The sequence below is a fragment of the Passer domesticus genome, chromosome 5 (assembly GCF_036417665.1).
Source record: "Passer domesticus isolate bPasDom1 chromosome 5, bPasDom1.hap1, whole genome shotgun sequence".
In the NCBI taxonomy this organism is placed as follows: Eukaryota; Metazoa; Chordata; class Aves; order Passeriformes; family Passeridae; genus Passer; species Passer domesticus.
Window position 1 is genome coordinate 12,960,948 of NC_087478.1, and position 17,802 is coordinate 12,978,749.

Genomic DNA, 17,802 nt, shown 5'->3' on the forward strand with positions numbered 1-17,802 from the left:
CTACTCTATGCTAATCACTCTAAGAGCTTTTGTATTATATCCATCAGATTATTCACCCCAAAACAGATGATCAAAGGAACAGACTGCAGGAGGCGTGCAAGGACATCCTTCTTTTTAAGAACCTAGACCCGGTAAGAAATTCTTGGTGATGAACAGCATTTAGCAGTGCTGCTAAGAATTGTTTCTTTTGAGCTTTGGAACAGAAATTTACAGATTTGACTTTTGTAACCTCTTCAGTATGCTTTCTTGACCATGTAATGAACTCCACAAATGCCATTTTTTTTAAGCTGATACACCACGTATAGATTCTTTTGTTTATCTCCACAAGTGATAATATTGAAATACATTAATATGAATCTGTACACTCATAAAAATTGATACATTAATCATATTAATTATTGTGTATTCTTATTTTAAATTTGCCTGTACACTGATGTCTATAAACACATCAGTTAACTGGAATGTGTAAGTTTTTTTCTGTTAGTTACTTTTTAGCATCAAATAGTGCTGAGTGCTCCATCAAAACAGAAAATTATCCCCAAAGCCTTCAGTTTAGCTTTGGATGTAACTGAACAAGTGAATTATGAAATAGAAAGAAAGAGAAATGTACCAGTGAAATGTTTTCATTATTATTGTGCTTAATGTAGATACCATAAAAAAGCTTCAGGTAATTTTCTTCCACACAAATAATGCCTTTCTGTTTCATATAAACACAACTATGAGCTTTTAAGAAAGCCTAAATGCACTGAATGAATGATCTGGATCAGACAAAGGTGATAATGCTACCAAAAAAGCACACAGGATTGTTTTAGGGAAAAGGTGAGTGTATCAATCAAAACATGCATACTGAGGTTGGGATGACTCACAGTATCCCAAATGCTTTCTCAAGAGATTTGATTCAGTGCTGTCAAGGGAGGGAGCATAAGGGAAAGAGAAACAATTATGTAGATTTTTAAGTATGAGAACAGAAAGTTTAAAATTTGATTCAAGAGGGAGCTAATGGAAGGACCAGCCTGCAGCTCTGTTTGGAAGTCAGGTGCTATTACAGAAAATGCACATTAATTTGTGCTGCAGGTTTCTAGCTCCTGCTTCTGTCTGTACAAAGGCTGAACCCTGACCCGGGTACTGTTCCCTTAGAAGCCCTGAGGAGCAGTGAGCCACAAAGCCCCAGCTTAGCAGAAGCCTGGAGTTACTGTTATGGAAGGGCATCGAGTCTCACCATGGGTGCTCTTACCTGTGCATTCTTGGGACAGTGGGGATCCTGACACAGAAGGTTTCCTAAGTCCCTCTGTTTAATAGGTACTTAATCAGCTGTTCCACTACACTTGTTCAAGCTAAAGCCATGCACTCATTTACCCTTCTGCTCCTCAGTTATTCTTCTGAATAGCTTCAGAGAATCAGTCATTTGTGGGCATCTGCTCTGGATATGAAACTGCTTTATTATATATTTTCTTTATTGTTGGTGCGTCCTGGCTTCCACTTGGCTGGACCATAATTACATTAGCCTGCCAGTGGCATTTTGGCAGACCCCTCTTGGTTAAGCTCTGAGCATTTCTCTCTTATAATCCCTGCAACATGATGGATTATTGTGTGCTCCTAGAAGTTGCTGTGATGATAATAGTGCTTACAGCATCAATCCTCTGGATGGGATCTGCTTTGCATTACAGCAAGAGCTAGATCTTCTGTCTCAATAGTCATCAGCCATTTGGTCTGCAGGATAGGGGTCTGTTTGCTATATTGTAATGTTGTGTAGACATAGAGCATTAAACTTCTCTTGTGTGGGCACTTAATGGACTTTTTCCAAGGATGAATTCTTCCAAGGAATACTGAGGGATTATCTCCTCTGTTTATGGAGGAGGACTGTGCTTGCTGTCTTGATACTGATGTTCTGAACTATTTTTTTTCAATCCTTCTTTTAAATCAGTTACTTGTAATAGCTAATAGTTCCCACAGTCAGTTCCAGGTGTTTAGCAGAAGATTTCTCAGCTGAGTTCTCCCTTTGAGGTCTTCAATCCAAAGCCTCAATATGTGCTCTGGGGATCTCCCAAGTCTTGTTCACCTCCTTTTGCTCAGATTGTCCAGTGGATTAAGAACACTTGCTCCTGCTTGAAATGCTTTACAGGCATCATTCTGGAAAGTTGAATAAGATAATTTTTGTAAAAGAGTTTTCCATTACAATATTTTTATTCATAAAAACACTGGAAAACTACTGAACTCTAAAGGGAGCAAAGATATTAAAAGGTAGCCTTCTTAAATCTGGCTTGTTCTTTCTGTGGAGCCAGGATCTGTAGTCCCTGGGGAACTTCTCCCACTCTTCCTTGTTCTGCTTCTGAGCAGCGACTCAAGGGCTCTGCCAGTGTAGTTGCAGTAATTAAATATTCCTGTGCCAGCTCTCTTCCTCACCTCTGCCTCTCCATGAGAGATGCTGCAGTTTACAGAGTGGTGTATTAGCAAAAACCTTATTCATCTTGAGGAGAGATAATATCTTCTGCTGCTAAAGCTCAAGTCTCTAGAACAAAGTTAATCTTTGTATTGATAGCATCTATCGCTACCACTGTTGTGGTTTTTGGTTGTTTTTTTTCCTTGTATTGAACTTCAGCTTCTTTCTGCTGTAGTTCATGTATCAAAGTCACCATTTCAAAGGTCACTTAGAGGGGAACAGAAAATGTAAAGGGTTAATGGCTTTTCCCCATGGCCTTTTAGAGGCTGTCAAATACCATTTTCAAATATAGAATAACATGTCTTACAGTGTAATCAGAATTGCATTCAGTACATGATGCTCAGTGAAGTCCACCTTTTCTTAACACTTTATCCCACCTTCACACACTCTATTTTAATTTGAATGGAAGGATAAGAGAAGGCTATCACTAAAGCCAAAGGAGAAGTTGCAGTAGTTGGGAGTGACTTACAGTTCTGTGCTCGGCGTGCTAATTAAAGAGGCCATTTGAAATTACAAGAGCCATCACATAAACCCCAGCAGAATAATTTGAATGTAAGGCTAAATGAGAGAGGAGAAAAATATAACCTTCAGACTTTGAGACAACTTAGGACTTGCTATACATACACAACACTGTCTTCAGCCCTCATTTAACTATAGTAGTTTTTAAATAACCGATGGGTAAATTTGCACATACATATTTGTAAATATCAATATTTCACATATTGTCTGTGATTAAAACATAATAATGTAAGGAAACACCAGTTCTCATACATTTCCCTAAGTAACATTCTTGTTTTAAAGGCTGACTCTTATAGTCTAAAGTCTGTGAAGTTACTCGAATTTTATGGAAACTTTTTTTTTAACTTTGTAGACTGATGAGGATGTGACTGGTCAGTGAATGTGAGTTCAGCAATGTATTCCTTAGTTAACTCCTTTAAATAAAAAATACTTTTAAAGAATTGACATTTTTAGCAATTTTTTGCCTTTCTGGGGTCTTAATCATTTGCCATCTAGTTGCTGTCACTCAATATCACTTTTTCATAGCATATTACAGTTTTGGAAAAATTACTTCAGGAGAAAAATATGAATTGAAACATGCATTTGCAACAAGATCAGGGAAGGTTTTGCAGAGGTACTTGGTTACTTTTTAGAGGACCTGATCAGGAAAGAATCAGGAGGCAGGTGTATTCAGATGTTTGTGTTCTTCTTCCTTTGCTATATTAGATTAACTCATTCTTCTTCTAACGTATCTCTTCCTGGTCTTCTTCCCAGGAAAACCTCTTCCTCTTAGAGTATTGTTTATTGTCCTTCTCAGTTGCCTGCCTGCCTGCCTTGCCAGAAGCCATAATAATGCTGTTTTGTTCCCAGGATTGCCATGATGTGCCAGACTGGTTACTCTGCCTGCACCCTCCTTTGTGCTCCAGGTGCTGGAGGTTACTACAGTGGGCTCTGAAGCTGCTCTCTTTCCTTTCCACTTTCACTTTTTGTAAGCCAGCAAGGAGAAAACAAGATGATGACCAAATGTCTTCAGCCCTTACAGAGAACAAGCTGAAGTTGCTATCACTGAAATTTCTCTCTGTTCAGCCTAAAATTGTTTTATCACCAGGAAGAATAGCAGCAGCAGCTCATCTACTGGCCAAGGAAGCCTTATACACGTACTTTTTACAATACAATTCAGAGTTGTTCTTTTGGTTTTGTCTCTCAAGAGGAAAATGTTCTGGGGTGATTAACAACAGGCTATTTAGTTTGGAAATTACAGCCCATAGGGCAGCAGTAAAAAACCTGATGAACCTTTTATTGGAGCAAGAGGCTGGCTCAAGGGGCTGATACCATCAAAGCTGAGCTGTGCCCTTGCACTTAAAGTCTGAATCCTTTCTTTGGCAAAAATTCACAAGCAGTGTTAGATCATCTATTTTCTTTCAGAGAAGTTTAATATTGGAGAGCTTTGCCCTGCCAATGCTTGTACAGAATATATAAAATAGGTCTTGACCCTTTTCTAAAAAGTAATGAATTATACATATTGTTCACAAATATGCAAAAGCAATTTCTGGGCATATTGCCACTTACATACCTGGAGAAGTAGTGTAAGAGAGCACAAATATTGATTAATCAATTAGAATTGATTAACTTGAAGGAAGATGAAAGAGAACATAATGTAACTGTTTTATGAATAGTGGAATCTTATACTTAAGGCCTAATCAGTCCTTGAAACCACTAAGAAGAATCTCATGCTGCTCTCAGGTTCTTAAGAATTTTGGTGAAGAATTAAAACTACAGATTTTGGAGCAATTAATGGGAATATACATCCCCCCCATTTATACATATATAAAATGTGTGTATAGTATATATAACTGAGCCCAGAATGCCTGAACATGTTAATACTCTTAGATGACACAAATGTGGTGACATTCAGGTGCCCTTCCAGAGGAGGGCAGTGGAGCAGGGGAAGGGTCTGGAGCACAATTCCTCTGAGGAGCAGCTGAGGAAGCTGGGGCGGGGGTTCAGCCTGGAGAAAAGGGGGCTCAGGGGAGACTTTGTCACTCTTGTACTGCCTGACAGGAGGCTCTGAGCAGGTGGGTGTTGGTCTCTTCTCCCAGGTAACAGGACCAGAGGAAATGGTCTTAAATTGACCTAGGGGAGGTTCAGATTAAATATCAGGAAAACTTTCTTCACTGAAAGTGTTGTCAAGCATTGGAAGAGACTGCTCAGGAAAATGTTTGGGTCACCATCCCTGGAGGTATTGAAAAGATGCGTAGACACGAATTCTGTAATTTATCTTCCTCTACAAGGCTTCCCATGGTTTCCTTGCCTGTGTTTTGCTAACATTTTCTACCTGTCTCCCCCTCCTCACACCCAGCCCCCTTCCTTTTCTTGTATTGTTTGCTTCATTGACTTCTTAATATCATGTTGAATATTAATTTGTTGATATTTCAAATTGCATGAAGTGAGGACAAGGTGGCCAGCAGGATGCCATTTTAACTGGGGCTCATTTTGTGAATTCAGGGACAACAGAAGAACTGTGAATTTTCTTTGTTCACATGATAATTCTCTAATGTTTTTACAAGTCATATGAGACAGGGAACTACAGGCCCGTCAGTCACAAAAAAACCCTTCATCCTGATTTCATTTTGCATCTATTTTTGAAGGTAGAACAGCTTTAAGGAAGAAGAGCATTTAGACTGCACCATTTTACAAAATACTAGAATTAATTCTGTTTATGAAACAGATCTGCTTTTTAATTCTAAATTTACTTATCTTTATCTTTTCAAAAGAACAACAGAGGGTGCCAGTAAATTGAGCCTCAGTCTGGCAGAGATTCCAGAGGATTCACACAGAGCAAACTGGTCAAGCAAGTTATGTAATTCTCATGGTAAAAGCAAAAACCATGTTCCTGGTTTTTGCTTTTTGGTTACTGCAGTCCGCTTTGTCTTAAAGTGGAAAATTTTAGAAAAGGGACCACTTGTCTTTAAGTTAGTTGCAGTTTATTTAGGAAATTAAAATAAATGTGCAACGCTTCAGCAATTAATAGACTGCTCTCAGATGTATTAAATATCTTAAAGTATTTTAAACATTTTTAAAAGGGAATTGGATTTGTGAATTCTACTCTGGTGCATTAAAAACTGTAGATTTACATACTGGAAAAATTGTGGTTTGGTGAGCTTGATTCATAGTTATAAGTTGAAAATGTTTTAACCAGAAATCCAAGATGAAGCGCACTGAATAAAGATTTTAATTATATGTATGACTCCTCCATTACAGGAAATAACCATCTTTTTGGTTTAATCTTTTTTTCTCCAAGATATCTTGAAAGTATTTTAAGTTCTGGGGTTTCATGCACATATAATACATTTTTCTTGCATGGCTTGCACCCAGATGGTAAGATGGCCTCCAGCCTCCATGAAGTGGGGAGCATTCTGCATGTTCTCACTTGTGTCAAAAGGCAGGCCAGGACTGTTGGCTGGGGAGCCACTTTGCCAATTCAGATGTAAAGCCAGAGGAAGGGAAGGTGCTGCTTCAATTACCTTAGACAAGCTGATGTTAGGTCAGTTTTGCAGTTTCTGTAGGAATTTCTTTTTGTTTACATAGAGAGAACTGAAAAGAATGAAGTAATATCATCTATTCATTCAAGCATGGACGTTTTTAAAAGGCAACTCCTGTACATAATTTTCAGTCTCTTCCAATGGCACCCATTCACACTTTTCTCTCTCTGAAATGAGCTATAACCCATTCACTGATATCTGAAATGATCCATCTTTTTTCAAACACATACCTGTCTATACTAATAAAGGTACTAGGTAGAGACACAGTTATATGATTCTTTGCTGGCTTAGGAGGGCTGCAGGATGTCTTCCTGTGCTTTACCATGATCAGCTGTACTAAGGATGGATACTGCCCTTCTATTGTTCTTTGTGCCCACACACAGCCAACTCTGTGAAGGAAAATTTGTGTTTAGCTCCCATTTTTCAAAAGGTTTGGATAATATGGTACTGCTGGTATTTTTGAAAGCTTTCAGTAAGTAAAAAATTCAGCAGCATAAGGATGGAATTCATTACAACTAATTTATCTGTCTAAAAAATGTGTGTAACTGGGAGTTACAGTAGATCTCTCTATCATCAGAGGAAAGAAAAGGAAATCTCTGGAGAATGATTCTGAGCTGTCTTGAATGGTTATCCATGGGCTGCAGAAGGACTCTAAAGGACTTACTTAGACTGGTGTTCTTTGGAGAGGCAAATGCTATCCATCTTTCAGTTGGTCGAAATGCTGCGAATGCAACCATTGCAAAATGCATATCTAGAGGCTTTTTTTACCATGGTTTTCACTAGATCTGCTTGTTCCAGTATGATACATGCTTAATAAGTTTCAAGGAGTGTAGAATTTTAGGCCTATTGCAGGATAAACCAAAAATAAAATTTAAAATTTTAGTTAACTTTTTATGATTCTTAATCCACAGTGAGCTGTGTTTGGGTTTTTTAGACGTGAATAGTCAAATTTATATCAAATAAGACAAATTAAGTAATTAGTGGGTGGTTTATTTGTTATTATACAGTCATAATTCAAATGATCACATTTTGTTAGTCTGTTAACATTTGTCTGTCAACAAACTAGTTTTGTAGCCATGTGTAAATTCCTACTTTTCAAAGAATCCAGCATTTACTTACTCAGCCAAAGCACTGCAGACCTTTATGGTTACATCTGGCCAACATTCTGCAGGCATTGTATTACTCACACTTTCAAAATACTTCCCAATCATTTTGAAACTAAATTCTGTAAGGAAGTTCTAAGAACAAAATCAGGTAAATGCGTGATTTAGAATAATGGATACAGGGGTTTTGGGTTTTTTTGCAAGGGTATAACGTTGCTCAGTTGGGAAGGGTGAAATTCTGGTTTTGGATGGTCATTAGCAATTTATGTTGCAAAGGAGATCTATTTTATCATGTGCAGTGACAAGTGGGGAGCTGTGCTCTGAACACTGGAAGAGGAAGAGCTAACTCTGAATACTAAATAGAACTGTCTTTCTATTATTGATCCACACACTTCTGTAGCATGAATATTTTCCACCATTATCATCTTTTATCTGCATATTGGGAAGCTGGCCAGTTAGTTAATTCAAAGAGTAAAATTGTAGAAGCAGATGATAATTTCTTGTCTTTGTGTTATTTTAAACAGGAACAGATGTCTCAGGTGTTAGATGCAATGTTTGAAAAGATGGTTGAAGGAGGAGAACATGTAATTGATCAAGGGGATGATGGTGACAACTTCTACGTCATTGACAGGTGAATTGTGTGTCTTATTATAGCACAAAGTGCTATGCAAAATCCATTGAGAAAAGTCTGCATTCTGTGAACTTGTATTTAATGCTTATATTCCAGCTTTTCTCTTGGTAATCAGTGACAGCACTCATGGGAAAGGTTCAAAGCTGTGCCAGGAGAGGCTCAGATTTCACGTTAGGAACCATTTCTTTACCTGAGTGGTCAAGCACTGGAAAAGGCTTCCTAGAGGGTGATGCCCCAAGCTTGTCAGTGTTTAAGGGTTTTGGGGACAATTCTATTAATAAAATTATTTCACTTTTGGGCAGCCCTGAAGTGGTCAGGTAGGTGAACAAAACAATTATTTTAGGTCCCTTCTACTGAAATATTAAATTAGATTATCATAAAAGCATGCCCAGATTCTGTGCTGGAAAGACAATATTTTTTAGCCTTGTGATGTTACAGTTTGTCATCTCGTGTCCAAAAGGCTGCAGGGACTTTACAATATTCAGTCAGCCTTGCAGTTTTTAGGTGTAGGACATTATCTCTGTGTCCCTTATCAATGAAATAACTGCACAGATTTTTGCTTTACATTCATATAATGTATCAATGCACACCATAAAAATATTCAGCACAGAGGAAAATGATGGCCCAGCATCAGTGGGCTTGGCAAATTTGTGCTTTACAAGGTACCAGATTTTACTGCATTCCCAAACAAACAAAAAAAAAATTAACAATGGAGAGAAGAAATGCGCAATGTATTAGAAAAATGCATATATTTATTTCATGGTTTTATGTTGCTTTTCAGATACATTCCTTCTGTTTCCTGCATCTCAGTTGTTTCATTAGAAATTACTACTTTAAAATAATTAAAATATTAAGTAACTTGTATAATTATTTCAGTGCTCCTATCATAACAATTTTTGCAAAGACTTTACATTTGTATCTAGTGTGGTCCATATTAAATTAGGAACCAGATTCTAAGTAAGATTTTAATTTTTAATAAGTTCTGGTAATAAATAGATCACTGTACATCCATTCTATTTTTAACTGAGTTAATGTAAAAATGAATAACCCTATCCTTCCCTTTAAAGAGGGACCACTTTTATTATTTATAGAAGTCATTGAGATGTCTTTACAAGGAGTTTAACACCATTTAAGCAAGCAAATATGTATTTCAAATGCTTTATAGTGAGAGGCTGCTTAGCAAAGGCCAGGGCTGGATTCTACTCACTGTACTTATATATTTTATTAACAGAGGTACATATGATATTTATGTAAAATGTGATGGTGTTGGGAGGTGTGTTGGAACCTATGATAACCGAGGATGTTTTGGTGAGTTGGCCTTAATGTACAATACACCCAGAGCAGCTACAATTATAGCTACCTCTCCTGGTTCCATCTGGGGTTTGGTAAGTAGAGTACTTCTTCTAAGCTATTTTTTTAAAAAATTGTATTTTATATAGATTTTACTGGCATGCTGTATCAGCATTAAAAAAAACCCTTATAATTTCAGAAAGTTTAATTCTAGAAATCCTGAGAAATCCCAACACAATGCTATCTTTTTCCAGAATCCACAGATAAAAATCTGAGGTTTAATAAAACACTGATTTTTTAAAAAAATAATTTTGTTTTATTTTATTTTAATTGCAATTTCCTAATTTGAAAACCACTGATAATATTAATTTCCCTCCATGCCTTTACTGGAAATGCCTTTGTTTACAGAGTAAAATTCCAATATGAGATTATTTACTGGTGTTATACTACCTGGATCTTTGACAAGAGTAATGAGTTTATCCCGAAAGTAAGCTGAGCTGGCCATCATCTTCAAGACTTACATATTGATCTAATGACTGGTCCCAGGACTGAAATGAAACATGTGGTTATTCACCAGCTTAATCCATGTGTCTTCTGGGATTGTTTAGGGCACTGTAAATTCTTACAGTAAATTAAATTGTGTTGTGTTGGCCAGTAAATGCCCCCTGTGACAGTGAAGGCTTCCAGTGCATTTTCCCTCTGCTTGTCACCAGGGCACAGCCACACAAAGTTAAGAGAAAAAACCACCATATGTGTAGTTTTTCTGTCTGTCTGGTTCACTTTCATGGCCAAATCTTGAGGAATGTCCAGTTGGCTCTTTAGGGCAGCAGTGAACCTTGTTCTGCTGAAACAGCAAAAGTGGACTGTGACCTAAGACCCAGACTCATGTATTTTAGTTTTTACAAAACCCTAAAAGCCTCTTTGAGTGCATATCAATTTGTATGGTATGTCAGGGTCATGAATAAACTTTGTAAATTAAGCATTTCAATACTGAGGATTTCTTAAATATCTTAAATATCCTAAATTACCCGTAAACTCTACCCTCTGTGGGTGAACTGCAGGGATTTTCATAGAGATTTTCAGGTTAACTTTAGGAGCTCCTGACTGACCTCTAGAGGAATCTTTCTCAACTGACAGTAAGGAGAGACCAGCCAGCTCAGCTGACAGCTACACTGTGTGACTAAAATTGGGTAATTTGGTCATATACAGCCAGTTCTAAAGGATTTTCTAGCACATATTTTCAGTTAATTAACTCTCTTTTCCTCTTTGTGTTTACAGGATAGGGTAACATTCCGAAGAATCATTGTAAAAAATAATGCCAAAAAGAGAAGAATGTATGAAAGTTTTATTGAGTCATTGCCATTCCTTAAATCTTTAGAAGTAAGATTTCTATTACATTATTGTAATGTCTTTATCGGAGGTACCTGATAAGATTCAGCTCTTGAAGACTTTAAATTTGGCATTCAAGTATCTCCACAATAGAAGTTTGCATACTTTTGTTTCAGAGAAAGACTACATTTTATTTTTTAAAATTCAGAATAAATTATTATTGTTCATATTGTGTTTTAAAACATAAATTAACTTTACTTTCAGTTTCCCAAAGCTTAGTTTTACTAGACATTAGCCAACAAAATTAAACAATGACTTGGGGAATTTAAAAATATTTTCATTTATCAGCGATATTTTTACATGCATGCTTTTCTGAACATAAGGCTTCTTTTTTGAAAGCTTCTAGCAAAAATGGAAGCTGATCATAATAGCTGTTAAAACTGTAATATACCCTCTGGCACACTATTCAGCAGGGGTTTTTTTGATAGTAAAGAAAACAGGAAAATAAAAATATACTATTCTGTGCAAAGATTCCCAGAAAGAAATATGAAAGGGCTTTCTAAATATATACTATCATAATGTTAACCAAATATTTCTCACCTTTTCTTTTTTTTAAATGAAGATGTCTGAGCGTTTAAAAGTGGTTGATGTGATTGGTACCAAAGTGTACAAAGATGGAGAACAAATCATTGCTCAGGTACAGTTTCTGCCTAGTTTTAGTTTTTCTTTCATAATAGGTAACAGTAATTGCCGGGGTCGGCTGTCACTTATCTCTGCCCCAGCATGGGAAAAGGTGGTTCTGGGCAGGCCGTACTTTCGAAGAAGGAGTCTGGACTCTTGCTTTTGGTCTTCAGTTGAGTTTATTGTTCCTTATCTACAAAGTTTTTCTGTCTGTCCAGCCGAGGTCTGATCAGCAAGACAGCCAAGGGCACTCCCTCCCGCCCATGGGGCGGTTGTCTCTTTTATAGTAAAAACTATGTATAAGATATTTACCTTCAATTTCCAATACTTTTCGCCCTTCTTGGCAAGTGTACTTTCACTATGAACCAATCCACACGTGCCAACATCACCCTGAACATGGGTGCCAAGGAGAAGAAAGAAGAAGGACAGGGCATGCCCAAATTCCTCCATCTTAGAACCCCTGACCCCCATGTACAGAATTCCAACCCCCCCGTACAGCATATAAAACCCCCCTGTACAGTGCATTATAATTTAAGTTTTATTAAGTGAATATCATCCCCTCACCATTCAAGCTTGAAATTCTCTCATTTCCTCACATTCAGGTGTCATTTCTTTAGAAGGATCAAAGTCAAGCCACCAGGTACTTTTGGCAACATTCCAGGACCTCCGAGCCCCCCAAGGGTTGTCTCGGTAGCTCTGGACATCCAGAGTGATGTACTGAGTTCCCACAAGTAATCATGTTATTTATAGAAAATGCATACTTTTAAACCCTATTTCTCTTTCTCACAGAAACAAAATCAATGAATCTTAAATGTAAGAGGTGGTTATTTTGTTTCAAAAGCTCACTTTTCTCTTATGATACTTTCAAGAATAGTCCTCTTTTTTGGTATAAATAAAAGAGTCAACATTTTTAGTACACTTAGAAATTCAAAGTTGATAAGTGTGCTTCCAAGGAGGAGCACTGAAGACTCACCTTGGTCTTGTTGTTAAAATATGGTCTACTTTTCAAGAAGACAAAAGTAAACCGATTAGGATAGGCAACTGTGATTGTCTTGCCCAAGATAATTAGTGGATATCACATAACCCCTGGAGGCTTTTTATACTGGAAACTTGCTAAGGGAAAAAATTTGGGAGGGACACAGAAATGGATAAATGGTAGTAAGGATCCTTAAAGTCTTCCACAACATTGGTTTTCTCTGCTTTTTGTGTAAGGCACAGTCAGCTATCTTTTCATGAAAAGGCCTTGCTGTTAGTTCTGTATAGATGTTTTGATTGTTATAGGTCTAGAATATGGTTTTCAAATTAAAAGTGGCTTCTTTTGCCACAGGTATCAAAAACAGGAGCTTCAAGGCCCTGGTTGCAAATATTTTGATGTTACTATGAAACTAAAAGGGAAATTTTACACCTTTTTTTACTCACTTTCTTTTTTTTCTTGTGCAGGGTGACTTGGCTGATTCTTTCTTTATTGTGGAATCTGGAGAAGTAAGGATTATAATGACAAGGAAGGTAAACATCCCTAAAACAGCAGTCTTTTTTTTTTTACCACTGTTACTAACTTTGCTTATGAAATCCTGAGTCTGGCAAATCTCTGCTCTAATACTCTTTCTTTCTCTCTCTTTCTTTACATGATATTTCAGGGCAAACAAGATCTAGAAGAGAATGGAGCAGTAGAAATAGCTCGATGCTCAAGAGGACAGTATTTTGGAGAACTTGCTCTTGTAACTAACAAACCCCGAGCTGCTTCTGCATTTGCTCTTGGCACTGTCAAATGTTTAGGTAGGAGTCAATACCATTTTATACCTAATATAAAATTATATTTAATCTGTTTGTTTGTTTCTATTGTGACTCTGTCTTTCACCAGAATATAAGATTTAAGGCTGCTTCAGTAATCACCTATTATTGTGCATTACTCTTTGTGTTATTTATCTGCAAAAATCACTTACAATTGATAAATACTATTACACACTATATCTCAAATATTTCTCTGATTGTATGGAAGTAAAAATTCTTTTAGGACAGTACAGAATATTACTGCAAACTGTTTATAGCCATCAGATAAATGTCTAATACTCTGCAGAAAGGTGAGGTATTTCTTTTCTCAGTAGACTGACTCATCTAAGAAATAATTCTGTTAAAAATCCTGTGCCTTTTTATCCCCATGATTTAAGCTCTTAAAAAATTCTTTTGTCTTCACCAGCTGTTAATGTAGTCATCCCATCACACTGTAGTCTCAGGCACAGGAAGAGTGAAGACTGTAGGAGTCGTGCTCATACACAACCCTTCACATCCATTGCTTTTCATGGTCTGATGTTAAGCTCCTAACTATGGGAAAACTGTAAACTGCAAAGATAGATTTAGCATTCCTGCATAATGATTTGATGACCAAGTAAACAAAAGGTTTCTCTGTTTTTTAAAATTCCTAACTCAAAACACATAGAAATCATCACGCAATAGAGATCAAAAATAGGACAGATGGGAAAGAATAACAGGCAGTGGTCGTGAAGAGTGTTATTATCCATTATGGCTGAATAACAAAGCACTGGCACTTCCCAAAGAGCAGAGATCTTGAACATTTCTTAGGAGACAAGAGATTACTGGCCAGCAGGTTGGAAGTGTATGAAGTTTTCCCCCTGGCCTACTGGCTGGAACTATAGAGAATCACATTATGTGATAAGATAAAGTAAATATTCTGGTTTGCTGTGCACTGACATTGTGTATGAATTACAGTCTTCAACTTTTTGCTGCGAAAATAAGTATTCTTTACCATTTTCACTTTGGGTGGAAGCAAGTAAAAAGAGCGAGGAAATAGACTGTTAGAGCCCAGCTACAGCCAACAACAACACTTAATGTTGTGGCTTTTTGAAATATCATGAGTCTAAAAACTTTATTTTGTGGAGGATTCCAGGCCCCTTCAGACTTCTTCACAAGCTCTTGGGTAACATATATCTTAATATGAAAATATTTTCAAAATAAGGAACAGAAAAAGTTCAAGTTTATTTTTGAAATTTCAAGACAGCAGTATGTTGGCTGATCTTGGTTTTGCTAAGGTAAGCAGTTCCCTCCTGTGTGAACAATGTATGTGCCTCAGTACTCTCTGTTGTCATTTAAATTGTTACACTGGAATATCATAAATACCAGCATGAGTATCTGTTACTGATGAGCACATAATATTCTTTCTCTTTCTCTCCCTTTTTATCTTAGTTATGGATGTGCAGGCATTTGAAAGGCTTTTGGGACCTTGTATGGAAATTCTGAAAAGAAACATTGCAAACTATGAAGAGCAGCTAGTTGCTCTGTTTGGAACAAACATGGACATTGCTGACACCAGTGCATGAACTAAACATTGGAGCAACAAGATCTGTCATGAGAATATAGCACAGTAGTGGTTAGTCCACTGAAAAATTGTCTCTCTTCCTATAGATGCCAAGCATTTTCTGTGATTTTAAGAATGGGATTGGGGTTTTTTTGTTTTGTTTGCTTTTGGTTGGGTGGTTCTTTTGTTTTTGTTTGTTTTGTTGTTTTTGGGGTATTTTTAATTATGACAGTGGAAACATTAGTAAAGAAAACAGCAATTCAATAAATTGAGGGCTTGATTTTTAAAAGTGATCAGTATTGAGGGTTCTATCTGATATGAGGACAGCCTGTGGCAGCACAGCACCTTTGAAAATCAAGTCCTTTAACACAGCATCTCCTTAAAGAATATTTTTTTTTTAAAAAACCCCACATGTGATGAACTTGTTAAACCAGCTTCTGTTCTTCAAAAAGGTTACATCTTTTCTGGAAAGACTGTTAGTTCGAATGTGATATGTTGAAAGTATTAGTGCACACAAAGTGTTTATATGTATTACTACAGAAGATATACAGTTGATATTACTTTTTGACTATTACAGTTGTCATGATTTTATGTTGCATTTATCACAGATGTAGTGAATCACAAGATTAATCATGAGATAAAGCATGACAATGCGTTTTGTGTAACGCTCATGACCCAAATCTGGTTTTTAACATTTCGTAATTGTTTTAAAGTCCTCTTTGTTTAATATGTCATGTTTCAGCACGACATTGTAATATCTTATGCAATTTAGAGGACTTGCATATTTTTGCAATAAACTGCATTTTTTAGTAGTTATATGAATTCTGTACATGAGTGAGGACAGCTGACAAATTAACCTTAATGCTTTCAAAGCAAAGGCATGGGTCATTGTCATGTTCTACCTAATCATACATAACCTATATTGTTTTTCTTCTCCTTTATTTTATATTTATGCATTTTCTTCTCTATTTATGCTTGTTCTCTAGTTAATTTTTTTTAGATCTCACCTTTTTATTGTTAAATCTGTTTCAAGTGAAATTATCTCTGTATATCTCTCTTCCTGCAGTCTAATCTTAGCTATCAAAGGTCAGAGTCAATTACTGAAATGACTGATATCAAAAGCCATGCTAAACTAAGCTCATCCTTGAAAATCCTTAACAGGAAGTGCAAAAAGATTTTTAATTTGAAAGATCAGTACTTCCAAAGCTTTGCACACATCTGTCATTGTTAAAGCTAACATGTCTTGCTTTCAAAAACCTGTAGGTCATCATGAAATAATGTGTTCAGCCATAATAGCATGGGATACCTTCTGAGACTGAGGAGAGAGAGAATATCATCTTAATTATGAGCACAGGGCTCATCGCTTACAAGGTCTGTGACTGGAAATTTCAGACACAGTCCAATTTCAGTCCTGCTTACTGACCTGTCTGTTGATGTTCATGGACAGCCAGTGTGTGATGGGCAGCTCTGCCAAAATGACACTGCAAGAGGAGTAGGAAGGCTGCTTGTACCCTGATTCAAACACCTGAATTATACCATCTTTCCTTCTTAGATAATGACTTTTCTAATGCCATATATTTGTGTATGTTGATGTAATCATTATGCTACAGTTAGTGATATGTTCTGACAATTAATATAATCATACATGTATATGAAATTATGATTATATAATATGATAACAATATATAATTTATATCATATAGTATGGTATAAATTATAAATCATATTTCTAAAAAAATACAATCTGAACAAAATTTACAAATGTAATTTTTTTTTAAAACTTAGAAACCTGGTATGAATAATTGCACATATTGCCTTTGTACTTTTGATTTATGGGAAAAAGAGAAGCCTGTTATACTAGAAGGAAATATCAGGTAACCAAGATCTACACTCTTGTCATTCTGTATGCTTAATCTCTAAAAGCTACCTATATTTTGCACTGGCTTGATGTGATTAAGAAAAATGCTAGAAATTACTTGTATGGCAGTAAACTACAATCAAGGCCATAAATGCCAGTCATGATATTTTCAATATTGTTGGTTATATTTAAAGTTTCCTTACAATAAACAACACTTTTATATATAAAAATCTATGTTTGTTGATATTCTTGTTGTTTTTTAATTCTATTACCACAATGTTACAAGTGACCTATTTATGCTCATTTATTTTTAAAAAAATCATAATTCTTAATACTTTCATGCTGATTTTCATAAATGACATTATGTGGATGCTCTGTCTACTCAGACAACATGTTGATGCAATAACTGTCATAATTACTTTATTTGATGTTTTGCTTGTAGTTTATAGCTGGGAAAAAGCTGTTGAGTAACAAATTTAGGATAATCAGAGACTCTGGGTTTTCTGATTCCCAAAATACAGCTTCATGTTGCAGCAGTTTTATTGTGTTGCTTTTGGGCACTGGATGATTTCTGGAATTTTCTTTGTTGGTAAATTCAGGGAGGCTTAACCAACAGTAGCATGTTATCACTTTTTAAGTTTCATCCAAATCATTATATCCTTCATCTGTCAGCACTTGGGATTTCTCCTGGATCTCTTCATATGTACACTTCAAACATGCCAGGCTTCATGTCGTAAATATGATGAGTGTTAATCCTAAGAATGAAATCATATCAAGTTACTGATATTTTTTACAGACCGTTCAATAAAAAGTAGACAATTCTAATAATTTTAAACAACACTGTGTCAGGTTAACCTTATTAGACTGTGTCCGTGCTTAAGCTACCTAATGCTACTGTTATTTAAGATTTTTACTGAGTTTGTTGAAAATATTCCCCACTTAGTGAAGAGAGAAAATCCTGAGAGAAATCCTGTATAAGAGGCATTCATGGGTTCATATGTTTTACTAACCAGAAGAGAATCCACATGACAGCAAATGGTTTTTATAAATGCCTGAACCATGGGGAAAACAATCCGATTGCAGCCCTGAAGTTGATCACAAGACACAAACCCTGAGG

The 17,802-nt window shown here is 36.3% G+C and overlaps 1 protein-coding gene across 1 annotated transcript in view; it reads left to right on the top strand.

The window, feature by feature from the left end:
• Window positions 1-16,919, top strand: part of PRKAR2B (protein kinase cAMP-dependent type II regulatory subunit beta) — a 74,999-nt gene extending 58,080 nt beyond the window's left edge. Inside the window, exons 4-11 of the mRNA XM_064422020.1 lie at window positions 48-131; window positions 8,108-8,214; window positions 9,446-9,599; window positions 10,783-10,884; window positions 11,456-11,530; window positions 12,955-13,020; window positions 13,152-13,290; window positions 14,716-16,919. Coding sequence (XP_064278090.1) covers window positions 48-131; window positions 8,108-8,214; window positions 9,446-9,599; window positions 10,783-10,884; window positions 11,456-11,530; window positions 12,955-13,020; window positions 13,152-13,290; window positions 14,716-14,849 — 861 coding nt within the window. The 3' untranslated portion in view covers window positions 14,850-16,919. The remainder of the gene's footprint in view (window positions 1-47; window positions 132-8,107; window positions 8,215-9,445; window positions 9,600-10,782; window positions 10,885-11,455; window positions 11,531-12,954; window positions 13,021-13,151; window positions 13,291-14,715) is intronic.
• Window positions 16,920-17,802: the final 883 nt, after the last annotated feature.